The 25,525-nt window shown below is 50.5% G+C and overlaps 10 protein-coding genes across 10 annotated transcripts; 1 reads left to right on the top strand and 9 right to left on the bottom strand.

Annotated features, from left to right (window-relative positions):
- Positions 1–644: 644 nt before the first annotated feature.
- On the bottom strand, positions 645–3,047 carry ANOM_000299 (HET domain-containing protein; the record flags this gene model as incomplete). Its single annotated transcript, XM_015545557.1, has 2 exons — positions 645–2,503; positions 2,564–3,047. 2 exons carry the CDS (start codon positions 3,045–3,047, stop codon positions 645–647), a joined length of 2,343 nt encoding a protein of 780 aa, XP_015412158.1.
- Positions 3,048–3,337: 290 nt separating this feature from the next.
- ANOM_000298 (MAPEG family protein) lies at positions 3,338–3,763 on the bottom strand (the record flags this gene model as incomplete). Its single annotated transcript, XM_015545556.1, has 1 exon — positions 3,338–3,763. One exon carries the CDS (start codon positions 3,761–3,763, stop codon positions 3,338–3,340), a length of 426 nt encoding a protein of 141 aa, XP_015412157.1.
- A 241-nt stretch (positions 3,764–4,004) lies between these two features.
- Positions 4,005–6,068, bottom strand: ANOM_000297 (fungal specific transcription factor domain-containing protein; the record flags this gene model as incomplete). Its single annotated transcript, XM_015545555.1, has 3 exons — positions 4,005–4,613; positions 4,665–5,499; positions 5,560–6,068. The coding sequence occupies 3 exons, from the start codon at positions 6,066–6,068 to the stop codon at positions 4,005–4,007; spliced, it is 1,953 nt and encodes a 650-aa protein (XP_015412150.1).
- A 1,444-nt stretch (positions 6,069–7,512) lies between these two features.
- Positions 7,513–9,077, bottom strand: ANOM_000296 (putative MFS transporter; the record flags this gene model as incomplete). Its single annotated transcript, XM_015545554.1, has 3 exons — positions 7,513–8,656; positions 8,713–8,849; positions 8,901–9,077. The coding sequence occupies 3 exons, from the start codon at positions 9,075–9,077 to the stop codon at positions 7,513–7,515; spliced, it is 1,458 nt and encodes a 485-aa protein (XP_015412149.1).
- An 894-nt stretch (positions 9,078–9,971) lies between these two features.
- ANOM_000295 (phenylacetaldoxime dehydratase family protein) lies at positions 9,972–11,057 on the bottom strand (the record flags this gene model as incomplete). Its single annotated transcript, XM_015545553.1, has 1 exon — positions 9,972–11,057. One exon carries the CDS (start codon positions 11,055–11,057, stop codon positions 9,972–9,974), a length of 1,086 nt encoding a protein of 361 aa, XP_015412152.1.
- Positions 11,058–11,647: 590 nt separating this feature from the next.
- ANOM_000294 (carbon-nitrogen hydrolase family protein) lies at positions 11,648–12,754 on the top strand (the record flags this gene model as incomplete). The annotated part of the gene is made up of 1 exon (XM_015545552.1): positions 11,648–12,754. The coding sequence occupies one exon, from the start codon at positions 11,648–11,650 to the stop codon at positions 12,752–12,754; it is 1,107 nt and encodes a 368-aa protein (XP_015412151.1).
- Positions 12,755–13,058: 304 nt separating this feature from the next.
- On the bottom strand, positions 13,059–17,741 carry ANOM_000293 (uncharacterized protein; the record flags this gene model as incomplete). Its single annotated transcript, XM_015545551.1, has 12 exons — positions 13,059–13,310; positions 13,364–13,643; positions 13,727–14,203; positions 14,256–14,658; positions 14,711–15,328; positions 15,395–15,409; positions 15,989–16,497; positions 16,563–16,905; positions 16,963–17,185; positions 17,242–17,558; positions 17,623–17,646; positions 17,711–17,741. 12 exons carry the CDS (start codon positions 17,739–17,741, stop codon positions 13,059–13,061), a joined length of 3,492 nt encoding a protein of 1,163 aa, XP_015412154.1.
- A 525-nt stretch (positions 17,742–18,266) lies between these two features.
- On the bottom strand, positions 18,267–19,926 carry ANOM_000292 (flavin monoamine oxidase family protein; the record flags this gene model as incomplete). Its single annotated transcript, XM_015545550.1, has 3 exons — positions 18,267–18,509; positions 18,566–19,686; positions 19,749–19,926. 3 exons carry the CDS (start codon positions 19,924–19,926, stop codon positions 18,267–18,269), a joined length of 1,542 nt encoding a protein of 513 aa, XP_015412153.1.
- A 1,591-nt stretch (positions 19,927–21,517) lies between these two features.
- Positions 21,518–22,495, bottom strand: ANOM_000291 (uncharacterized protein; the record flags this gene model as incomplete). Its single annotated transcript, XM_015545549.1, has 4 exons — positions 21,518–21,629; positions 21,682–21,963; positions 22,026–22,378; positions 22,433–22,495. 4 exons carry the CDS (start codon positions 22,493–22,495, stop codon positions 21,518–21,520), a joined length of 810 nt encoding a protein of 269 aa, XP_015412156.1.
- A 1,163-nt stretch (positions 22,496–23,658) lies between these two features.
- Positions 23,659–25,332, bottom strand: ANOM_000290 (putative amino acid transporter; the record flags this gene model as incomplete). The annotated part of the gene is made up of 6 exons (XM_015545548.1): positions 23,659–24,084; positions 24,147–24,541; positions 24,613–24,804; positions 24,862–24,876; positions 24,933–25,122; positions 25,189–25,332. The coding sequence occupies 6 exons, from the start codon at positions 25,330–25,332 to the stop codon at positions 23,659–23,661; spliced, it is 1,362 nt and encodes a 453-aa protein (XP_015412155.1).
- Between the last annotated feature and the right edge of the window lie 193 nt (positions 25,333–25,525).

Here is a 25,525-nt window from a genome sequence, read left to right as displayed (position 1 = left end):
CATTACCTCCACCGAGTTTCGGTTCAGAGGTGTTGACGACATTGTGAACACGAAGTGCGAAGTGGTGTCGCTGGCGGAAATAGCTTGTGGTACACTGGGAGGGAGGCTTGCTAGGAAACCTGATTATGGGCCTTTTCTTTGTTTGGGGCTATTCCTGTGGAACAGCGACTAGACCCTCGATAACATCGAACGATGGGAGCCAGCGATATCACTAAGGTCATTCCAGATGATTGCGCAGTGGGACGTTGGTGCTCTATATGCAACACGCAGATTCCGCACACACATAGCAAGCTCACTTTACGACCACAGACTTGATTCTATGCGATGCCCAGACCGTTGCCGGCTTTCATATACCATTTACGACGGGGATGACGTATGTAGAATTGACAAGGGGATAGGGAGATAATCTCAAAAAGGGTGACGGCGTGCCTACTCATCAATTTATCCCATAGTCCAGGCTACAGACATTCGGGTGGGAAGCCAAGCATCCTCGATTCGACTCACCGGGTTTGAGTTGTGCTGGAGACCGCGTACAGCTGCTCAGGAAAGCCACGCTAAACCACGTAACCAGCAAAGTTCATTACACATGTCATTCGCGCGATAAGCTAAGCTGATATTTCTCTACCCTTACAGAGATTTTTAAATCATACAAGAGTAACTAGGACCGAGTGCCGTTTCAGTTCGGGCAGTGGATCAGGGGGCATCTCTTCCTCAGGTTCCTCTGCCAGGGCCCTTTTCGGCACGAATAGCCGTGGTGTCAGATTAAAGACAGGCAATCTGTCCGCGGAAGGCGAGAGGCTCTCTAGGAATCGGAGCAAATTCTCCAGAAGGCGAAGGAGGGTCATCAAAATACCTCCAGGTGTATCCTTTGTCAGGATTGGCGAGTCGATGATACCTACTCGCTCATAGACCTCATTATCCATGTCGGTACGTCTAACTAGCAAACCGAATCGGTGGTCCATGAACGGAGAAAACCCATGGTTACCATCTGGAAGGCGGGCGAGGAAGAGGACAAACAGCTGCTGCTGGGGGAATACTGGCTCGGGTGTCAGATCAAATCCCGCGTGAAGATAGAAAGACTCGTTTTCCACTTCCACTTCCACCACTTTATCAACGGTCGAATTTTGTAGAGGCGGTAATAGCACCTCGGAGACTGGAGACCTATTACTTGCAGGATATAGACTCTTGACTGGCAAGAGGGGCGCCTGCAGACGAAGATACCCACTCTTGACAGTGCCATAGACATCAGGCCCGTCTTTCTTAACCTCGCAATCCACGAATGTTGCTAGTTGCTCGTAGTCTGCAATGCCACGCTTCCACCTACATCGCTCGATGAAATGATATACAATAAATTGAACATGCCCCTCGACAGAGGCCCACGACCAGGATGGGGCACGATACGACGTTGGCTTCTGAAGTGGCTCTTCGCGGTTCATTGCACACCAGAGCAAACCTTCGACCAGTCCCTTCCTCCAGATTCCGGCAAGGTATACGTCCTTGGACGTCTGCGCTATTGCGTCTGCTACACCTGATAATGCAGGGAATCGGTCCGACTGGTGGGTGATTGAACGTTGGGTATATTCCTCAATCATTTCGTACCACCCTCGATAATTGACTTCCGAGTCCCCTCCTGGGCGTGGGCCAAATATAGTCCTTTGGCTCGATGCCGTTCCTCTCAGACGATCCAGATTATGGAGATTACCCAGCCTGAGATCCCCATCTTCAGCCCGGCTGAGGGCGCGACACTCCCAGAAGAGCTGTCTTGCGCCGTAAAGTAGAACGCGCTGGGCGAGATACCGCTCTTGTAAACACCAGGCTCTGCCCTGGAGTGGCTCGGACGAGACCGGATCCCGGCCAGATGTCCATCGTTCTCCTGCTGGAGGTAGTAGGGATACAGCCAAAGAGCTGCTGCGTCCGTTCTGGAGAGTCCCCACCCAGTTAATTGAACCCAAATGATCTCGAGGGCCAAGAAATCCTTGATCATCTGCATTTGAATTTGACGCCCCGATCACCACAAAGGCGTCCATGTAGACTTTCGCCATTCTCCCAGCTTCGACTTCCCAGTCATGCCGATCATTTTGGACAATACAAAGTGTATCGATCCAGAGATACTGTATGCCAAGCCGACGTGTAATGAGAACCGCCTCCTGGAAGACTTGAGACATGTCCGTGATACGGACCTCTCGCTTGCGATCCTCTAGATTCTCAAGGGTGGTCGCGAATGGAATGCATTTTCCCCAGCAGTGACTCAAGGCAACGTAACGAGCAGCGCGATCCACTTTATTCTGGTCATCTCGAAGTCTTACTAACCCTGGATCAAGCCCTACTGGCCGGACATCGATTACCCGCGTTGGGAGCAGTGGTGGTTGCGAGGCCTCCGCACATTGTGTATGGTGATCGTTGATGCATGAGTCCATCCAGACCTTGATAACCGAAAAGGCCTGGTCACTGTCAGCTGATTGCGCGACAGTCCGGCCTAGGATCATTTCCGCCAAAGGGCCGTCTAAGAAGCATTACGATTAAGCCGGACTTCGGAGGAATAGTGATCGCTATTTATACATACCATGATTGGTCGCTACACGAAACTCCGCTTGGAGTGTCAGACCCCACGAGACCCCCGACGAGATTCTGACGGTCAGAATAGCATGGGCCATTCCACTACGCTGTGATATCTCCATGGCTTCCGCACCGTCTTCGCTTGATAAAGATGAGCGGAGTTGCAGCGACATGGTCATGGGGAAGTCCAGGTATCCTTCCATCTTGCGCAGGGGATCCTTCGCGTCTGTTTCCGTGGAGTTTGTCGGAGGGACGTCTCCGTATGCTTCTTGCTGTGCCGCCTCATATTCGAAAGACGCCTCCAAGCCTTGGTGAACTAGCTTGCAAAACGCGCAGTCTGGCCACGACGGTGCAGTCAGTTCACTTAGCGATGAATACCACGGGATGTCCCACGACAACTCGGGCTCGTTCGCCTCCTTCCAGAGGCAATGTCCTTGTTGGAGAAGGTTATGGAGCGGAATGGCCTCGCAGCGAGCACAGAGGCGATGCATGGTTGACAACGGATGCAGACTAATTGTGGACAGGCTTGGGTGGGCAAGTTTACAAATTGCTCGTATAAGAAGTTTCACACTAACCCTATTCGTCCACCGTATCGGACTTCTCCTGCAGCGCCGATCTCGAGGCAATGCTCACTATGAAGAAGAGTTGAGATTGGGTACCTCACAAAAAATTCAACATCCCAATACCACCAGCTGTACATGTCCTCACAAATGCTCACCATCCCCCGTCAGACTGCTAGCTAGAAGTCACTGATCCCTGTACATGTGTCCTATCTCAATGCTCAGAAGACCAGCAACGCGGCCCGCCCAGTCATAACCGCCAAGATTGCCGAAGAAGTTACGAATAGGGAAAACCGGGTCATAATATGGTTGTTTGTAGAGTGCACCAGACTGTGCACAACGCGGACGGCCACATAGGACCAGGACAGCATGATGTCGATCTTGTCATCCTTGCCGGCCAGAGCCAACACGAGGGCTATCGCGTAAAATTGGGTTGGCTGCTCCATCAGGTGGTTGTAATTGTCGGCCTTCCATCGAACATTCGCCGGCGTCATCGCATCGAGTTCGCGCTTTGTGCTGGTGTTCCTCAGATTCATCTTGGTATACACTGGGATCCGTGTTTTATACATCCAGCCCTCCATGACGAAGGTCCAGATATTGAGGGCAACGACGGGCGCTAAGAGGGCCGATACCTGACCAGTGGACATCTTGGATTGGAATTGGGGTCGCAGTGTAATGGAAGGAGAAGACGAAAAGGTTGGATTCGTGCACCGGCAAGAAGAACGCGGGGGCCGAGGTAGCATTTATAATGGGTTGAGAATTGATTGTCGCAAGGATGGTCACCTGATCCACGGATACGAATTGTGTCTGCCTGGCGAGAGAAGATGGCTTTTGGAAGCAAAGGCTTGGTATCTCTACGAAGGAACACCACTCGTGCACGTAAATTCCTTACCCGTCGAGCCCTGGGGGCACATCAAACGGAAAGAGGTTGCCAAAGTCCCCCAGCCCAGTCGCCGCGAGAGAGTCAAATTCACCCCAGCTAGCCAGATCCGCGACATACGACTCTGGGCTGATGCCTTGTAGAGACCCCACGTCGGATTCTTGTGGTGCTGACGGGAATTGAAATGAGCTAGCAGGCTGCATCGCATGATAGGATACTTGCATGGAGCCGGAAATATCGTCGAGCCTGTCACCTGTGGCGGGGTATCCTCCAATATCTTGAGAGTCAGCGACATTTCTCAACTGATCAAGCTCTTCGGGTCTTGATGTTCCACTCTCAGTTGCGCCTGAACCTGGCCTATTCGTGGGTGGCGCATCGACTGACTCCTGATATCCCTGGATTATGGTCTTGTGCGCCTCCTTGCGAAGCTCCTCCAAAACCATCACATAACGCTGGGAGAAGGACGCTTGCGAACCGCAGGATGCTAGGTCGTCTTGGCCCTGTTTACCAGCCATGTAGTACGCAAGATCTGCATCAGTTGTACTCTGGCGAGAGCGACTACGGATGTAGTGGACATAGAGTACAACGATGGCGGAGAACGCATAATAATGGGTAAACTTCAACCTCAGTCAGACCTTGAACCAATACTGAACGTCCAGGTTTCTTACCCAAAAAGCCCGATACATCTTTCCATTCGTGGACAGATCATGGACAATGGAAACAACCTTCATGGCCGCTTCCAAGCAAGACTTGATATTCTGGTCGATCGTTCCCTGCAGCTTATCGTTTCGCCTGCTAGGTCCTTTGCTGAGGAGTGTGAAGCCCTTCAAGAGAAATGGGCGATACAGCAAGATCTGTGCATGATAGAACGCGAGATTCAAGACGGTGAATTGTCGCTGATAGGTAATCCTCAATAAGTTTACATTGGGAAGGTCGACGAACTCAGACAGCTCTTTTCGCCATTGTGCCATTTCAGCTGCGTATTTCGCAGCAGCTGAGGCTTGTACCGCCAGTGTTGACCGCTGAATACCGTACAAGTCATGTAAAACACCGCTGATAATCTTGGACAGCTTTGCATGGTAGACGGGGGCCAACATGATGCTCTGAGTACTCGAGGTTGGCGGAAGGATGGAGGTCACCGTGATCTGTCTATCTTCGGCAATCTCAGGGAATTCTTGGTCAATCTCGTCATCATGGAAGATCCGAGGACGACCCAAAGCAGCACTCAGATAATTGTCCAAGCTATACGCACACCAGAAGACTCTCTTTGAGCACTCTTGTTCAATAAGGTTGACTGTATTCGGGTGCTCTCGGCGACGCTTTCGATGTAGACCAATGGCGATGGCAAGACGAGCCGTCGTGCCGAAGAGGCTCCAGCAGTGGTTAATACGAGACTGCGACAGAAGATAGAAGCATTGAGCCAGACGTGCCTGCACACTGGTCACTCGAATGGGACCAGTCTCGGCTGTTAGGTGGTGCTCTGCCGCACCAAAGTAGACTGCGCTGTTCCATGATGATGAGAGATCAGAGTGGAACTAGGGTAGCGGAAGAATGGAAACCGACCTCATACGTGAATCTTCCAAGTTATTACCGGACTCCGGCTTATATTGTGATGCCTGTGCGAAAACCATGAGGAGCAGTGCTCTGATTGTCCGTTCTCCAGGTCCAAGAGGGTGGGGCTCCAGCAGATGGTTGTAAAGTTCGTCAAGCCAGCATTCCACCTGCGGCTGGTAGAGGAAGCGATGCGTGGGAAACGCAAAGTCAAAGTATCTATTGACTAACTCTCTAGCGTCATTCTTGCTGGGGAGCAGAAGGAAGGACGGGTCCGATTTGGGCAGAGGAGCATCGCCAAAACTAAAGATGGGCGTATTCAATGGAAATGCGATATTCTCATGGAGTCTTTTCTGAATACGGAGTAAGAATGAGACGCCTGAGGATGGACCGACATAATGACCTTCCATGTCAGTTTGATGCGGCTCTGGTGAGTCTCGCGACGGCAGGTTACTGGCGTCTCCATCGACACGAGACAAAGAATGACCTTCTATCACCTCTGCATCCGGGGATGTAGGCATTTGGTTTACATCAGGGACTTGTTTACTTGGTGTATGATGCTCGGCAACATTGCTATTGACTGTAGGTTGATGGAGCGTTGGGATAGGAGGCGCCTTCCCCCTCGTATAGCTTGTGGTATATTCACAGCTCTGACTCGAACGCTGGCATAGAGAGCACGGAAGAGTACCCGAGCAGCGGAGCTTCTTTCTATGTTACTGTTAGCGTTATTAAACTCCGATATCTTCTGGAATTCTCAACGCGCCTTTTGCAAGCATCGCACGCCCTCGTGACACGGACGCGCTCTTTGACGCATCGGCGTTTCCTCGGACGAGTACTAGTCACCTCCATCGAAAAGATGAAGAATACGCTATATCCGAATGTTTGGGGCAACGTATCTGAAATGGAAAAGGAGCAGAGATACAGTTAGACGGAAAGGCAAGATGATTTTCCGGATATTTAACCCCGCATACTCATGTCAAGCCCTGAACCAGTGGGAACCACAAGTCTTGGAGGAATGGGACGTCCAATTATTGCCAGTAGATTAACCTGAGAGACTATGCCACATCCTACTAGGCGAACGGAACTATTCCCGCCTGGCCCCAGCCCCCGACTCAAACGTGCTGGCTTGGATCCCTCGCCCTGGGGAAGCATATTCGTCCCCAGGAGGGTCACTGTTACTGTCATTATGTTGCATTCCTACAATAGCTGAGTGCCTTCGCATACAACTCGTCATACCCAAATCCGCTTGGATCACATCACCCATTGCGAGTCAGTGGACAGCGTAACTTCTTTTTAGCTATTGTGGAGCCATTCACGAAAGTCATCAATACCAACTTTAGGTCTATTAAAGTTTAAGAAGTGAAAATGTGGCGCTTAGGCCATCCGCTGCCACTTGTCTTCTGTACATTCAAATGCATAGCGTTTATATGCGGCCTATATGCTTTATCCGAGCAAGAGCCCCAAGAGGAAAAACGGGTGGCCAGATTTAACCTCGGCCACATGTGCTGAGCAGAACCGGTTCAATGTAGAGGCACAATATCAAGATATGTTTGTCTGCCGTTGTACATGCAAATGGGGCACTGTTATGGGCGACGAGTACCAACTAGCCACTTCTACTTTGATTTCCGGACTACCGGAAAAGCAACCCGGAAAACAAGAGGGGTTAGGGTTTTCCGATCCTAACCCGCAACTGGGTACTCTAGTCCAATTAGTCGTCGCAACTTGCAGTACTCTAGCTGAAATAGCTTGTGGAAATAGATGATAGTGTAAGTAGGGCAAAAAGAGTAACGTGAGAGAAACGAGAAGCATCCTCTCTAGCGCTCGTGAAGTTGCATGTTCACTGAAAAGTCCGCCTTTCGGATTGCTGTCAACTGCATTGGTACTCCTCAATCTTACATGCAAGGTGTGCTTTCCTCGATCATATGACATTAAACGCGCAGTAAATTGACTAACTCTGATTTAACTTCAGTAGGCATAGAGGTTGATCACTCCCGAGTCCAATTCCCGGAGCTTTCTGTTCTCTCGCGTCAAGATGATTCGCATGATCCAAGCTAGAATGACCACTCCGACCGAAAATCCGATACTACAATACATCGCGAGTGAAAATCGTGGAGCGTCGCTATCAGGCCAGAGGTAGGGTGTGTAGACACTGGCGAGGTTGCCCAATGTGTTGGTGATGGCAATTGCCACGGCCTTCTTCTCGTCAGTTTGACCCAGCGTCGCAGCTGTCCACGCGATGTTGATATTGTTCACCCCATAGGTGGCACCAACAAATAGGATCATGGCGAAATACCGCGCACCGATATTCAGGGTCCCACAGGCAACCGCGAAACCAACAATCGCGAGGGCCTTCGAAACGGTAACATGCCAAGTACGCTCGTTGAAGTGTCCCGATGACCACGACACTGCGATGGACGTGAACGTAGCCACGAGATATGGTGGGCATGTGAGAACTAGTGTTATCGTGGAGTTGAAGCCAAGAGTCTGCACCACGGTCGGCATGAAGTTCTTGAATCCGTTTGCCGACAGATGTAGATTGCACATCAAGGCAAAGATCCATGTGCGGTAATCCATACAGGCTTCGCGGAGGCCAACCCACGTGCTAGTGCCTTCTTCCCTCTGCGTAGTGTCGCGCTTAATCCGTTCATTGGCAAGTTGTCGCTCCTCAGGGGTGAGCCATGGTGTTGAGCGGGGTGCGTTGGGGAGCAGGAAGAAGGCGACAATAGCGACGGCAACAGTTACCACCCCTTGGATGAGAAACAGCCATTGCCACCCTGCAAGGCCGTGCTTCTGATCAAGGCCTGCGAAGATACCCGCGGCAATTAGACCGGAAAAAGCGCTGGCGAGCATGTTGCCAGTATAGAGAATGGCCATGCGGGTGGTCGCCTCCTTGCGAGTGTAGAACAAAGATATCATAAACAGCGCTCCAGGGTAGAATGGTGCTTCAACGAATCCGAGCAGTATTCTACAGACGAGCATACTGTGATAGTCTTTGGCCAGGCATGTGAGAGTAGAAACAAGTGCCCACGCCATCATGAACCCGGCCATAAACCACGAAGGTCTGACTCGATTGAGGAGCATGTTGGAAGGGACTTGGCCAAGAAGATATCTAGATCAATCTTGTCAGTATATGTAATGTAGAAGGAACCATCGCGCTGAGATTACCCAACAAAGAGAATGCTAATACAGGTATTATACTCCGTTCCCTTCAAGTTTAAGTCTTTAGAGAGGCTATTGAGTTTGCCGTTCACCATTGCGTTGCGGTCAAGAAAGTTCAGGAAGTACATCAGCCAAAGGATCGGCTAGTAATCGTCAAAATAGCTCAGTATCCAAACGGTTGGGGCGGACCAAACCATCATGTACAGATCGATCTTCCTCACCAGGGCAATCTCCTTGGGGTCGACCTTAGCGAAAGAGCCAAACCTGTCATACTCTGGGGTAGCTGAAGTAGATTTCTCAGGGTCTCCAAGGTACTCGACATGGTTCGAGCTGTCCTTCTCGGTGCTGGCATGAGGAGACGAGTCTGCCATTATGACCGGATTTGCTTAGGAAAGGCCAGCGCTGGATGGAGAATGCTGACAGAGGATGGGCATGTCGACCCAAGGAGATGTCTCCTTTTATACCTGAATATCTGGTGGACTTGAGCTGATACATAGACTTTCATGTCTCCACATCTCCGCATCAAGAGAATCTGGGGTAAGGCAGTCCCACAGTATCCCACCCCGAAAACGCAATTGCTGTCAAGAATGGAGTGCCAAGCAAGTTGCGGGGGAGCCCAGCTGCAAGCGATGGACATGAAGCCAAGCTGGAGGCCAATGTCCAGCCTCCGATTGGATCTACAGATCGTTATCGGATATGTCCATGAGTGTTTGTACATTTCCGATGTCCAATGGAACAAGCTTTCTGAATGCCGGAAAACGTGCTGCTATTGCGTATGGGCCACATACCTGATACACATGAAGCTAAGGTTGTGTTGTAGGTTGATAACGAAAGATCTTGTTCAATCATTGTCTTCAAGCCACTTTGGGTCGCACGATGCTGGATCGATATCCACGAATGTCATTAATGCCTTTCAGCACAAGCCGTTTAAAGTCGCAATCGATCCATCATGGGCTATCAGTGCCTTCGTAAGGAACTGTGAGAATTACATGGAGTCTTGATGATGTCGTTTCAAACGTCTCTACCCCCCACGCCATATCATTGTTGTCTCTACAGCCCGGCTAGAGATATTTTTACCCTACTTGTCCCGTCATTCCCATTGACATAAAAGCGCATAGAGTCCCACAGGGCCTTTAGATACCGAAGAACCATAGGACGTGAAAGCATCTCGAAAGTAGGTAGAGAAGTATGTTACTGATCTGTCTGATCCAGCGTAGTGCCCCTTCATTGAGAAATCACAATTTGCGTAAATTATTAATCAGACGTTAATCACTAACTTCGGTGAGGGATATACAATTTATCATGCCAGTACGCGGCAGGCAATTGAGATATTCAAAGTGCGCATCGCCGCGCTCAAGCACCGAAACCTCGTGCCATGTCCGAAACTTCCGTCTATCCCCAAAGGTCTTCGCATGTCGAATAGCACCAGTGTATATAGCCAGATGCGATGGGTGTTTCTTGGCCCAGGTTTCCAGATCAGCAAGGCTTCTGAAGAATCCAGTCACGCAGGATTCGTTTGACTGTCCCAACCACTGGGGCGAAGAAGTAGGAATGTTAGTTAGGTATCTCAGTCCCATTGAGCCCGTCTCGCCGGGGTTCTGCCATAAGTATAGTAGGCCTTCCCGGAGTGTCGGTTCCAGTTTGTCTTCGTAGGAACGCCTCTCATCCTCGTCGCAGTTGTTCCAGAATTGACCAGTCCGTATATGGACCATGTTCTGGAAGTTGGTACCCGTGAGGTGCCTGCCTAAGGAGGTTGGCATATTATGAGAAACAGCTGCTGCTGTGGGATTGTCATCCTGCTCAAAGAGATCAAATGCCGAATCAGGGATTCGATCCCGAGCAGCGCCCCAGTATGCCGAGTATGAATGCTCTACGGTCTTTGTGCCCGGTAGTCGAGCCAGGCCAGGCAGATAGTCTGTTCCCGAATAGTTTGTCTCCAAACGAGAGACGTGGCTGACAAACCTCTCACACCAGAGACCCACCGTCGGTTGGACCGATTTCTCAAGCTCTTGGTATAGCTGAGTGAGATTCAATGCTCTGATACCCTCCTCGTACTTTGATTCGTTGTCCCAGTAGCATACAAAAATGAGTGACTCCGGAGCGTCATCTCCGTCGATGACCTTGAATCGCTCCATCGCAGCCGGTGCGTTGTTCTGGTTTTCAGCAAGCCAGAGCTCGATCGCTGCAAGACACTGAGTTCGCCCCGTGTCGGGCCCATTATGTTGTTGAATCCCAATGTAAGCAGTGAAAACTCTGTCTAGGCCGTTTGCAAAGTGTGTATACCATCGCGGTATAGGGGGAACATGATTAGCTGGTCGACGCAGAGGGAATCTTCTAGCAGGACAATCCATAACTGGCGGAGTGGGAGGGTGGGATAATCACTTGCAATGCAAAAGCCGTTCACCAAAGGGTGGCTGGTTTTTAGTAGTCCGTAAGGTTACATCCAGTGCACGCTGATGGACCCATTTTCCATAGTGGAGCAACTAGAGCTGGTGACAAGACTACAAGCTGAGTCTCTTTAACTTGAGTCTGGGATGCGAACATGCTTGGTTAGACGCGGAAAGAAAGCGGAACGGGAGCGGAACGGACCGCCAGACCCGATTGGAGCCTCGGAGGACCAGATAGTCCGAGCCGGGGATATGTTGAATGTTCGTCACTGACCTCCGGAAGCCCTGGGAGTTGGAAGGAAGATGGTTCATAAGAGACATGACTGTGGCCTGTCCTTCTCTCTGGCGACATAGCCTCATGTAATGTCGTGTAAGATATCTGCATCTCTGTTCTGAACCGGCTATAGTAGAAAAGAGATCCTCTCTCACTGCTCAGTTAAGTTTACTTGGCTTGGGGTAGGCTTGGAGAAGCATAATGGCCCTTGGTATATATATGTTAGCGCCGGCTGTCTCCTCGTAAGACGCTTCTTTCCTCACTGATTTGATCGGTGACCATGGCCACTCAGGTGCGACTTGCCGCCGCCCACGTCGCTCCCATCTTCCTCTCCGCTCAAGAAACAACGCACAAAGCAATCCGCTTGATCGAACAGGCCGCTAGAAACAAGGCCAACCTCGTCGCGTTTCCGGAATCTTTCATATCGGCATTCCCCATCTGGAGCGCCTTGCGCCCACCGACTGAGAACCATGACCTCTTCCAGCGGATGGTCCGGGAATCCATCCACGCAGACGGCGAGGAGATGCAGGCGGTTCGCGCGACGGCGAGGAAATGCAACGTCACCGTCAGCCTTGGCTTCTCGGAGAAGGTCCGCACCAGCAGTGCGACCTTATTTAACTCGAACATGATCATTGGCAGTCAGGGCAACGTTCTCGTCCATCACCGGAAACTCGTGCCGACGTTCTTTGAGAAGCTGACTTGGTCGCCTGGGGATGGCTACGGATTACGGGTGGCAGAGACGGAGTTCGGCAAGATTGGGGCCCTTATTTGTGGGGAGAATACTAATCCTTTGGCTCGATATGTTCTTATCGCTCAGGGCGAGCAGATCCATATCTCGACCTGGCCGGCTGTATGGCCGACCTGGTTGCCATCGCAATCCACGACGGAAGAGCACAAGCCACAGCCCGACGCTACAGGAAAGGCAAACTATGACAATGTCGCCGCGAACAGAATCCGCGCGGCCGCCCATTGCTTCGAGGCCAAATGCTTCGGGATCCTCTGTGCCAGGCTATTGGGACCCGATGCGATTGAGATCGTCTCCTCTGGTTCGTCTGGCCTAAAACAGTCCTTGGAGCAATCCCAACGAGCGGCGACTATGTTTCTCGACCCAACGGGGGCACCGATACGGGGGTTTTGGATAGATGAAGCTACGTCGGCTCAGCATTCGGTTGATTTCCTACAAGCTCGGGAAGGGATGCTGTACGCTGATGTTAATTTGACCGACTGTATCGAGGGCAAACAATACCACGATACTGCCGGTGGCTACCAGCGCATGGACGTCTTTGATCTCCAAGTAAATCGGACCCGTCAACAACCAGTAAGATTTACTCGTGCAGTTGATTGGGAGACAGACCAGGTCCTTCCTGAGGGATCAAATGGTGGTTGAGGGTAGTGATCTTCGGCAGGATGTGCTTGACCTTTATTGAAACAACCTTGGAATCTATAGTCAATAACCACGCAAACGGCATTATTATTCATTCACACTATCTCTATATCTCTAGGCCTAGCTAGCACTAGACTTCCAACCTCAGGGCTGAGTGCAGATAAACTGCCCCGTAATGATTCATAAAGTAAGGCTTAATACAGGAAGGAAGCGAATGCTGGAGTTATTCATCGTCTCGAAGACTTTGTCGATATCTTGGAGCTGGATTGGCGAGGTGTCGCCGTGTAAGGGAGCTCTTATGCGCTGGTTAAGCTCCGAGGCTCGAATTACGCGGCTCCAAAAACGTCGGACCATCCTCGACGAGTCCTTGCCCGGTCAAACAACCGACAATACCAATTTCTCCGCCACGGGCAACACACTTGAACGATTGCTTGATGGCCTGAGGACTGCCCACTTCGATCACCCATTGGCAACCAAGCTTATTGCGTGTCAAATGTTTGACAGTCTCTCTCCAGTTTGGATCATCCCGGTAGTTCAACCAATGGTGTAATCCCATCTGCTGGAACCGGAAAGCCTTCTTGGGCTAGGGTGTGGTCGCAAAGATAGTCGCACCGCGAGATCAGTGGGCCCGAGGCGTCGCAGCTCCCGGCTGTCACTCCACACCAGTGCCCCAGATCCATCACCCGGGCGGGTGCCATGTAACTCCCATCCACAGGTCACTGTCGGCACTGGAGTTGACATCCGCGTGTTCTCTGAGTTGAGATAGGCAATTTCGTAACCATAACACGTTATCTGGCCAACTAAAGGTTCTCCTGTCATGTTTTTGGAAGGCGATTTGTCGCAGTCACGAGGAGATTTTAAAGCGTTGACAACGGTTGGTGTCTCTAACTGACTATATAAGTCTAGTCTGTCCCGGGAGTATCTTACTACTGAAAGAGCGTATTGATACCCGATCAGCAAGTGGAAGTACTTTACATAATGAGCGTGGGGGTTAGCTGAATTAAGTTCGACGTCCAGCGCCCGGAGCCCTGTTGCGCCCAAATGTCCGGTAGCGTCCGCACAGCTGCAACAATATTTTGAAACTTTGTCTTTGCGAAGACCTGGTTCATCCGTTCGGTGAAATAATGCCGGTGCTCGGGATCAGTAGAATCCGCAGCGGCGATGAAGCACACCCAAACAAGGGCATGAGCACCCTGCTCGTCAGGGTCGATGCGTGACACCAGCTGTTTCAAGCTCTCGAGTCTATCCCATAGGTCGAGGTTGGTAGTGGCTCGGAGGATATAAATCTGGGAAGCTTCAATAAAGGCCTGTCGGACCACCCAAAGAACCCTATTGTGCCTCGACTCGGGGGGAAGTTGATAGTCGGTCCAGTCGAGGTAGCGAGTAGGGTGAAAGCCTAGGGCATCCATGCCTTGGGTTTCATTGAGCAACGGCTGTCCGAGAAATTGAAACCTGTATAAGACATCAGCGTCAATCAACGATTAGGCAGCGCGACAAGGCTCACATGTGGGTTTGCTGTATAAGAAAGCGATAAGCTGGAGTCGCCTCCATTTGACAGAGGCTCGGCATCAAGGAGAGCAATGTGCGCAGCAGATGAGAGTACTCGGGACTGCCTGTGATGGTTTCACCCACTAGCAGGACAATCAAAGTTGCCCACGTACGAAGATTAACAATGCTGTCCGATGATGCCTGTAAGGAATCGCGTCGAAGCCGGGAAATGATTGCCGCACGGCCCATTTCTGCTATTTCATGAAAACTGGCGTGTTGTAAAGCCAAGTGCTGGGCCGCCACGACTCGAATGGCCCCACGCAGAACCTCATCTTCGCAAGCTAGAGGTAAGAAAATATCCCGGTAGCCATTGGAAACATTATCGAAGATGACCATGACGGGGGCCACTTCACTTGCGACTGGCATGTATTTAGCCACTGGTAGGTAGGCACCAGGAGAGGTGCAACTTACAATGTGAAAGATACATTCGATCCTGAGGACCTAAAGAAGGGATCCATGGAATTATAGTGCTGCACGAGGCTGGAGCTGGTGACGACTCGTCATTACAACATTCTTCTTCGTCCGCATTGGAGTGATCGAAGCTTCCTTGCCACTCCAGTTGGTCCTGCAGGATCGTGTCGGCCTCTGGGCACAGGAGTGGCGCAGCTTGAGAGCCTTCACATAGTGCATCTGCTGCCACTTCGTTTTCAGTGGGACCAGGAACTGCGGATTGGTTCTGAGATGCGGATTCAAGCCAAGCTTGGTGACTCTTCCCATCTCCCACGGTCGGATGTGTTTTAGCCTTTGTGGCTGCTGCGCCTGGCTTCCGCTTGGTACGGTTTGGACCATCGTTCTTCCATCGTATCTTCTGGGGCCTTGGAACCCCCGTGGGTGACTGGGTATTCCCTTCCGATTCAGACGGCACTGTGGTGGGAATCGCACATCCCTTTAGTTTGCCGCGGGCGGCTACACCTGAAGAGAAGCGGAAGCGACCCAGTCCCGAGCATTCAATTCCTTTTTTCTGGCACTTTAAGCAGGTCGGGTGGGCGCCGTCGCATACAATCCGACGCTTGGTACACTGGAAACACCCTGCAGGAGCCCGTTAGCCAGTCGATTGTGAAGTGTTTGGAAGGACGACGGTATGTGAGAACGCACCTCGATTCTTAACACCTTTGGGGGTCATTTAGTCTGATGCCACAGACTGGTATGCAATGCGATGGTAAGGTAGTAGTAACGCTTCCACGCCGGTTGTTGGAGCTGCTGGCGGCTTTTTGCGGGGGAAATCCGCCTTTGCCCTCTTGCGGTTAGTCCCAGGCAAGCTTATCTTATCATTCCGGAGAAATGATACTCCGGAGTGTCTTTTCAATCTATGTTGATGCTCCGTCTTGCCGACTAACACAAGCTACTACCTCTATGATGGAAAGTACTGGATTCCTATTATGCATATCATGGAGCAGTTCTATTCCAGCTCTATCCTTTCAAGGTTTGGCTACAAAAAACCCACTAAAAACAAACAATAGTAGTCGCAAATGCATGCAATATTACCCCATATCGAGAATCATTTCCCGCCTTCCTCACGAAACCTGCGAAGTCGTGGGCCCTGATACCACTTTCGGGCATACACCACCCAATTTATGCCAGCTACAATAGTCATGGCACCGAGGACCGCAGGCGTATAATCTAGCAGCCACATTCCAGCGGTCAACAAACCCTACTGGGCACAAGAGAACAGGTAGTAGTCAAACTCACTCATGTTACTCCCAGTAACTGGCATCACAGTCGGAAAGTCGTAGAAGATCAACACCAACACCGCGAAGCAGACTGTGGTCAGATTGGCCGCCCACCCCACAAGGCTGGGTAACCGGAAGGGGCGGACATCTGGCAGCCAGATCGCCGATCGGCAGCGATACAGCAACATGACTGCCGGGAAAGCGTACGAAATGTGCTGTAGAACTAAGCCAGTCCCGATAAAGGCATTGAATGCAGATGATGAGCCTAAGTAGATGCATCCGATGAGGAACATAACAGCATAGTTGAACATGAGAGCCCAGACAGGGACCTCTAGGCTGTCGTGTAACTCTCCGATCCATTGACTACCGATGAGGGCTCGGTCTCTCGCCAACGACCAGGTAAGGCGTGATGCTGTTTGCTGAGCACCAGTGAGAGCAAAGATGGCTGCGAGCACAAGGAGGCAAACGAACACAGTAGCAGCCGAGGGGGAGCGTGTCGCCTGATACCACATTTCGTAAATGGGAACTCTGTCGACCATGTTAGACTGGCGTCCCAGCGTACAAAATCAGAAGGGTAGGCCACGGCAGCTGACCCGGTGGATGAGGCTACCACAGCATCCAAATCACTAGTGCAATATAGCATTGTGACCATGAAGGCAAAGGAGGTGATAAAGCCAATAACTAGGGTACTCATCAAAGCTCGAGGAACGGCAGTTGTTGCATTCTGGCACTCTTCCGCCAAGTGCAAAGCACCGTCAATACCTGCGTACATGTAATTGGGAGAAACAAGCCCGGTGAGGAAGGCTACTCCACCTGAGTTCCATCCGCTACCATTGAGAAAGGTTGCCCATACGGTATCTGACGGCTGATAGTGAGAGGCTGAGCGAGCAAGACAAGTTACCATGATAATGACGAAACTTGTGAGGGTCACAAAGACTGTAGTTTGATTAGATGTCGTAGTTTGATATCGGGTCTAGCACGGCGGAGGCGTACAGGATACGTCATGAAACCACAGGGACTTCTTTAACAGGGTTGTATTATACAATAGTACCAGCCCATTAATAGACTGGTAGATGAGAAAGTAGTGCCATGGCTGCGATTGATACTCCGAGTCATAGAAGAGGACAATCCCGAGGATAAGTTGTGCTGGAATGATTGCGATCCCGGTGCAGATAGCGATCCAGGCAAGCATGTTGGAGACACCACAACAGTAACTCTGCATACCACATCAATGTTTCCCTGGGTTTGTATCTGGTGAAGGAAGGGACATACCAATGCTCGACTCAGCGGTCTGGGAGCCAAAACGCTCGTCCAATGATACTGCCCGCCAGCTGTTGGATAGGCGCTTGCTAGCTCTGCCAGGGTCAGGGTACAAGCACCGACCAGAAAGAAGATCAGAATTAAGCCATAAACCAGAGTTACGGGCCCACCCTGGACGATGGCAAGAGCAACTGTGGCAGCAACACCTGCCCAGCTGTCACATATAATCCAGCTAGCGGATATCGTTTGTAAGGGGGTCAGCTTGCGTGTGCCCTCTAGCTGAAAGTTGAGTCCATCCAGGCAGGTTAGGTCACCGTGTTGGATGGATTCTGTGTAGGACAAAAATGAGTCAGAGTGATTTACGTGGATGTGGATAACCTAGCAGACACTCACGTCTTTCGGCATCGAGACATTGTGCTGAGTCAATGAAGCTAAATTAGTGACGTGCATCTTGCTATCCCAGGGATGGCCCAGTCCATACCGTGCTTGGGATTCGTTTCGGACGAGTCCATCGTGTACTATAGAAGAGAGGCCCGAGAGTTGCTGGTAGACAAGAGATTAGGATACGAGTACCAACAAAGCATAGCCATTGTTTAAGTCCCATGAGTGCTCAACAGAGAGTTTATATATCAAGGTATCAACGAAGAGTGACCCTCACGAGCGGTTCGTGGCTTTTGCGGGGTTCGCATTAAGTTTCCACAGATTACCAAATTGGGTAAAAAAGAAGAGAATAGCCCTAGCCAAAGGATGGAAGTCACGGAATGAATTCGCGTCCGTAAGCCTCCTTTACGCAACTTGGAAAAGGCAAAGACTGGTACGTGAAGGACCCTGTAAGTCCAATGATATCTGAGGAACCATAATACAAGGTATCATCTTTTGAGCTACGAGTCGTCGCCACCTAGGAGAACCAGGTAGATAATACTGCATTGCGTACAACACGCCACATTTCAACTCCACGAGTGATACGCAAGGGGGCCTCATTGACAGATATTATAATATTGTTTTAACCAATCATACTACATAGCAGGCGGGGACATCTACAAATGAGAACGAACGGCATGGAGCTGGCGCAACTCCTCTGTCACAGTCATCGCCGCCCGGGTGCCCTCCTCAATAGCGCCGTCAATGAAGCTGCGCCAGCCAACCGCCCAGTCAGAGTTCGCAAAGAGCACGTTTCCATGCCGACGCCTGAGTGCGTCCAAGGATTTGGACAGAAGCTGAGGAGGCGCGAAGAACCATGCGCCCTTGGCAAATTCATCCTTGCACCAGTTGTGAAAGACCTACAGGGTTGGAAGTTAGCAATTTCTTTCCAACATATGCCACGTGTGAAACTCACCAATCGCTTAATATCCATGTTCCCAGGGGACATATTTTCCACGGCCCTTTTGGTCTCATCAATATCTTCTTCGGGCTGAATGTGGTTATGTGCACCGCCGAAGCACACAATGTGTGTGTTTCCCGCGGGCGTAGTACCATCGCCTATGGCGTAGGCAAGCTTGTTAAAAGGGTACGAAATTCCCGACCAGGACCGCATGTCCGGACTCGCAACCTCTGCATGGACCTTGACACATTGGTTCACATGTCCGATATTGGCGGCTGCTGTGCGTTCTGGACTCAGTGGAGGCGAAAACATGACGGAGCTTAGGACGTTCAACGGAATGGTAGAGATCAGACGGGCGCCACTATACTGGCGACCATCGCGAGCTTTCAACACAACCCTGTTGCCATGGTCATCGATCGACTGAACTGGGCTGTTGAAGGCATATGATAGCCGGCCAGTCGCCATTGCCTCACGAAAGAACTTGATAGCGAAGCTGGATTGCCCACCCTTGAACTTGTATGAAATTAGATGCTGCAAACACCCCTTGTAGGAGTAGTCGCATAAAGCCCACCAATGAAGGAATTCAAAGAAGCTTGTAGTTTCCAGAGTCCCACAGCTGCAGAGCAGAATGAAGCTCTCTAATACTGCGCGCTCATGTGGCGTAAGTGACTGAGCCAGTCCATTGAGACGATCCAAAGCCGACATGTTATCGTATTGCCGGGCCGCCGGGTTGTGGAAGGCGTCGTGCGGGTAGGGAATGATCTCCCGGCCCATCGCACCGTCTACATCGACGAATTTCTGCAGTGCACCGGCGAGAAGGGCATCCTGTTGACGGTCAACGAAGGGTCTTAATGGGGAATGGTTCTCATTCTGGGATGCACACACCTCTTCTAAATGGCTAAAGATTGATGAGCCTTGGGTGCTAGTGCGCAGTTCAAAATGATTCACTCCCCGAGAGAAATCAAAGGATGGTTCCAGCTCGCTTCTCATTTGATACCGGGAAACTTCTCGCCAAATATGAGGTTGGCCCCAGCTTAGCCAAGTTCCTCCCATTTCAAAGGGATACCCGTCGATGTTGGACGACCAGGAGCGACCGCCAATACGATCGCGCGCCTCTATCAGAAGTACCTTAAGTCCTGTGGTTATGGTCAAGGTCAGCGTACCTGTCCGTCTCCAACTGACAAAAGGGCTAATGTACCCGCGAGACAAGCATCTCGCGATGCCGTGAGGCCCGAATATCCGGCCCCGACAACAACTACGTCCCAGTCCTCTGTTGTTGACAGAACGTTCGTAGGTGGCGAGATAACACTAATCGATGGCACACCTTGGCGTAGACCTGTCGTCGCAGTCCAGTGATAACCGTCCCGCGAAGTCATTGTATTTGATGTTATCTGAATTACTGACTCAAATGGTGTTGGTCGTGTCAGCTCCCAGAAGACGAAGTACTATGTTCCCAAGGTGTGAAGTGGGCATGGGGGAGCGGCCCTTTAGATATAGCCCCCAGACGGAACAAGTGAAAGCATTGGAATAGTGGATACACGACACCTGATATGGGTGTATACGGGGACTTTCCATATGGGGGTAATAGGAAGAGATTTCGGGAGCGAGAAAGGTTGTAAGACCGAACGGACCGGAAACTCGTCGATTTCATGTGGAGGTTGACGAGAAGTTGCGAATTTACCGCATTCGGGCATTCAAGAGAGAAAACTGCGGCGCCAATCACAATCGAAAAAATACTCGATATAAAATTGTAGATAACTGTCACAGTATTAATAATTCTAGTCTATTATCTCTACTCACACATCTCTTATCATTCAATACTCTTGCCTTTATCTAGGGGCTACTTCAATTCTAGATATAATATGTATTAGTCGGGCCCTATCTTACGCCCAACAAACTCACTAAGGGAAAGACTCTCCTAGACTTAAAATAAAGGATTTATCCACCGCAGCTGGCCAATCCAGTCATTCAAAAGGGCTTGGGGAATGATAAAGTCGCCATATAACCCGAGACGGAGGCTGACTATCGCACATGGTGCACATGAAATAGAGAGTAACATCGATACAAACCGCGTTGACGAACTTACATGATCCACACTTTGAGGTTACCTCGACCAGAAGCCATGTCCCTCATTCTTGGCGGCTACCGAGCATATATCGCTCATGCGCATTTAGCAAGTGGTCTGGTTCGTGATCCCATGGCATCGACAGCTGATGAAGATCTACGTCTGCTACAGAATGTAGCTGAATGTATGGATGGTTTGGCGAGGGAGGTCAACGAGCTCTTCCCTCTGAAACGTGCCTTCGGGTTCGTCAATAATGAAGATAGGAAGCGTGTCTAGGGAGACTCCGACATGGTCGAACGGATTATAGACGTGTCTGAGTACAGAGCTTCATAAACTAGAAAGGACATAGTCCAGGCTGGCATTTTCACTACTCAGTTTAGGCATAGTAAATACTGGCAGAAGACATATACCATGTCAATCTCGGAGACGGGTATGGAGAAGAAGGTATTTATATCGGCTTAAGTTTCATATCCCATCATTGTTTTATATTGAATCTGTACTATAAAATATGATTCGGGGGGCTCTACCATCAACTCTGATATACCCTAATAGCTCCGCTACTGCTTAGTTCAAGTGGCATTGCTTGTCGTCTTTTTCATACTTTGATCGTGGACGAGGTCTAGTCGTAGAAATACCAGAATAGCAGCACACATAGCACATCAGCCCACTTATTAATCAGTTCCAGCTGTATCACTAACGAAAAAGGATTGATGCTAGTGGAGCCATGGTAACTCTATCTAGCACCCACACTGGTGTCTTTGCTTCCAAAATACGTGCGCGGGAAGTGCGAAACTTGTCATGCGAATCGTGGATTTAGTCTTGTCATTATTGATATATCCTCACCCCTCTCGACTGGCTCTATGCTACAATACTCCATACTGATATGGGCGTATTCTACTATGTTAACAATCCACAGACACGGCCGCATACAGAACCGCATGGCAGTCCGTGTCTGGCACTATGTACGAACTGCCGGCACAGTTGCTGCCACTCCAGGTGACCACGTTGCAGCCACTGGGATATTGTTAGCTCTTGAACCTTAGGGCTAGTGAATTCCGAGACATACTCGTTCTGGCTCACTTGAATCGAGCGTTTATTCGACGGAACAACGACGCACTTCTGCGAGTTGGAGTTCAGGACGGAGAAGGAATCGTCCGTTCCACCACAGGTATCGTTCGCGAACATGTGGATGGTCGCCCCAAAGTTTGTCTCAGTAGGACTCGCGGTGGTACTGGTGGATGTGGTGTTGGTGAGTGTGGTACTCGTAGATGTCGACGTGGAAGTTGTGGATGAGCTGCGGGTCGTGTTTTGAACGGATGATGACGATATGGCAGTCGCAGTCGTATCACTAATGCGGGAGAGTTAACCATGTGCTTTGGCGTGAATATGAACATGGGAGGCAGAAAGCACCTTGAAACGCTGTCCTTGTGAGCATTGCGACTGCCAACAACTCCTCCCACAACCGCCGCGATCACAATAACCACGAACGCTACTGCCGCGACGACTATCCAGATCCATTTCTTCTTGTTTGGCGCCTGATTGTTCGCGAGTGGCGCTATTGGCGCATTCTTTGGTATGGAAGGATCTATGCCATAGCTTTGCGCGGTGGAATCCAAGTACTTTTCGTTTGGATCCGGCACGAAGACATAAGGTGTTGGATCGGGGATCGAGACAACGTGCGACGCGGATTTGACATCCCGGTTATCGGGGGAGAAAATAACCTGTGGTGCAGAGTTTGGATCCTCTTCTACTGGAATCCGCTCCTATAGTGTGCTGTCCATGGTTAGCTCTCTGAGGTACCTTGGTCATTCCGGCACCGAAGGTGGATCAACGGACCATTGCGACGGAGTGGGCGCAAGAAGAACTTTGACCATAATCATTTCGCGTCAGCTGGGGAGGACATGGTCATCAATTTAATCGGTTATGTCTCCATAATATCCATTTCACTCCGACAGATGACGCTGCGCTGACCTGCGACCAGTGATGAAGCCCGCCAAACCGTCACAATCACACTTATGCAGTCTAAAAACACCGGCGTTGTGATGACCGCCGGTAAGCTTTGGGATCGGCTCTCTTATGGACGTTTGGAGTAAAGGAGGGCCACTATCGTCTAATTAAGGCTTGAACCACCAATCCAGGTTCAGCAGACTATCTTAAATAGTCCTATCATGCCCAATAATATGGCTAATTGGCCTGTATCCACCACACTATATCTGCTAGGCCCGTCGTAAATGCACAAGCACATGAGTCCGGTGTATCGAGATTGGGGGCTGTTTTACCTCAGGCACTCGATTCATGGATTGTGCTTGATCGTTAGGTTTCTTCAGATTATACCCAGTTCGCTTGAATACCTTGATTTCACTGGCTTGATCGAATTAGCCTTTAGATCAGTAGTATGTGGTCGGTAAACCTATTTCATACTCGTGGGCTGAGTCTCGAATTACATATAAAGAACCGCTGATCCACGCCAAGAAACTTCCTGGTTTTAGATTCTGACTCTTACCCTCTTTTCATTGGGTCTGGTGTCCAGATCGCGGTGAGACACACCAAGCACACCATCAATAACCAAACTGTTACAAAGCCATGATTGAAGGTCATTGAATGCTAAAGGTCATGCCCCAATAATACCATGCGAACGGAAGGGCTGGAGGATACAACTTACGCTTTATTACGTCCTGTTTTATATGTGATATATATCCATGACACAGCGCCGTCAGTTTGGCTCGTGTATATTTCAAGACGCACTGCACGATTGGTGAGCGACGACCATAAGAAATAGACCGTCCGACGCCGTACTACAATATTATTGCCTTTATCGCTCTCTCCGTGGTCTAGAAGTGTGTCCTTCATCTAATAGGATTCTACCCTTCACATCCACCCGACACCATTGGAGACGATCCTTCCTTTCGCAAACTGTGATGTACTTGAAACTGCATCCCCGCTACAATGAGCACGATAGAAACGTTCTTAGTGTTTTTATATTGAATTTTCATATTTTATCGTTTAGTCAATCATTCATAAATCCCGTTGTTGTATATACATTTCATACGGACCCCGAATTGTCTGCGCAGGTGAAAGCTGCAGAGCCGCCTTCGGTCTTGTATGAGTCCATAATCCCAACCACGGAACCGTAGGTTCCTGCCACGGTCAGGAAGGTTCCTGAAACGACTACAAAGACACTGAAGCACACCATGAACCACCATTGTTTCGAGACGGGGCCCTCCTTGCGCTTGTGCCAGTTATCATAGAGCCACATGCAACCCATGGGCTGGAAGCACATCATCGTGCCCAGTAGGGCGCCGATGAGAGACACAAGACCGTCAAACACCGGGATTGCACTGGCAATGATATAGGCAATGACAGTGATACTAAGGGTGCAGGCGAGCCAAACAGCCCAGTGCGTGACGGTATTGCTGATGAGGTGTTTGGAGCCGCGGAGCAGATGGACGAAGATATATTTCGCTGGGATCTGTTTGAGGAGGTCAATGATTAGCTCTGGTGTCACGGCTGGTCCAGCGGGATCTGCCTTACATGAGAAACAATCGTCGTCGTAACGATCAAGCCTGGCAAGGAAATTCCATAGGCGATCTTCTTGATCATACCGCCAGCAGAGCCGAGGGCTGGCGAGGCGACATAGGACCCACAATAGTAGTACACTACACAGCCAATGGTGATATAGACCGCAGTCACGACAGCTTGACAGATGAGCAATGCTGGGGTGAACTTGCGTGGATCCCGCATTTCAGATACAATTGAGAAAAAGCCCGGGGTACCGGAGAAGGCGAAGACGAGTGAGCTCACTGCGGTGATCCCCTGAGCAAAGGTCGGATGGCCGATGATTTTGAAATCCGAGACCCACGGTTCATCTGTGAGTGGTGCGGTGGGCGGACGGTCTTGGACGCCAACGGCGATGGTGACAATGAGGACTACAAAACGTGTTAGACATCGCCTGGATGATTTCACACATCGACGATGGCCATTGACCATGGTAACTTACTGGCAACCAAAATACATGGCAGTCCAATCCATGCAAGCCAAGTGATCTTCCCAAGGGTTCGGATGCTACTACAGGCAAAGCCCAAGATCGCGGCAACCGCCACAAAGATCGCGGTGCAGGCACCGTGGGTGGAGACTGCATTCAGGCCAATCGAAATTCCGAGAATACCAGAGCCCGCAACGAAGATCCAGTCTACCGTCCTGTCAGTCAGGCATGTGGTTGGCCACATGTTGATTCGGAGTGACTTACAGAGGCAAAATGCGGCTGCCAGAACGACGCGCCCCGGGGTACCAAACATCACGCCCCAGCATCATCAATACCATAAACTTCGCGATGACGCAACTTGAAGGAACCGACCATATAGTCGGACCACGTCGTGATCACGGCAATCGCGATTAGAACGATCACGCCGGGGACCATGCCGAGGACATCGAAGGCTGTCGGTATGGAAAGAACACCCAGCCCGATCTGCGTCTTCATCATGAGCACGACGGTCCCCAGAAAGCCGACCTAGCCTGTCGTTAGCCCTGCATGCCGGGGGGTGAGAGCATCTGCTATCGGCAAGAATGTACGCACATTCCGATAGTTCGGCCCTTCTTCCGTGATTTCTCCAAAGACGGGATCGTGGGTCACATCGTCCACAAGTTCGCCTTTCTCGAGATGAAGGGTATCCGGCTCGTCTTCGAGCTTCCCCTTTGTGTGTATTATCGATGGATCCATGGTGACGGTGAGAGAAGAGAAATTGTTGGTGATATTAGGGTAAGGGGGAACTCGCAGCCGGGAGACTTTATATACCAACGTTTTCGGAAAGGTTGGGAACGCGTCTGGGGGAATAGTACGTCATGATCGAATTTCCAGAAAATCTCCAAAGTAACGAAACGTCCCGAACCGGCCAACTCCAGTTTTTTTTTGT

The sequence above is a fragment of the Aspergillus nomiae genome (genome assembly GCF_001204775.2).
Source record: "Aspergillus nomiae NRRL 13137 chromosome Unknown contig00004, whole genome shotgun sequence".
NCBI classification, from domain to species: Eukaryota; Fungi; Ascomycota; class Eurotiomycetes; order Eurotiales; family Aspergillaceae; genus Aspergillus; species Aspergillus nomiae.
Note: the sequence above shows the minus strand (reverse complement) of the source record. Positions and strands in the feature narration are given on the sequence as shown.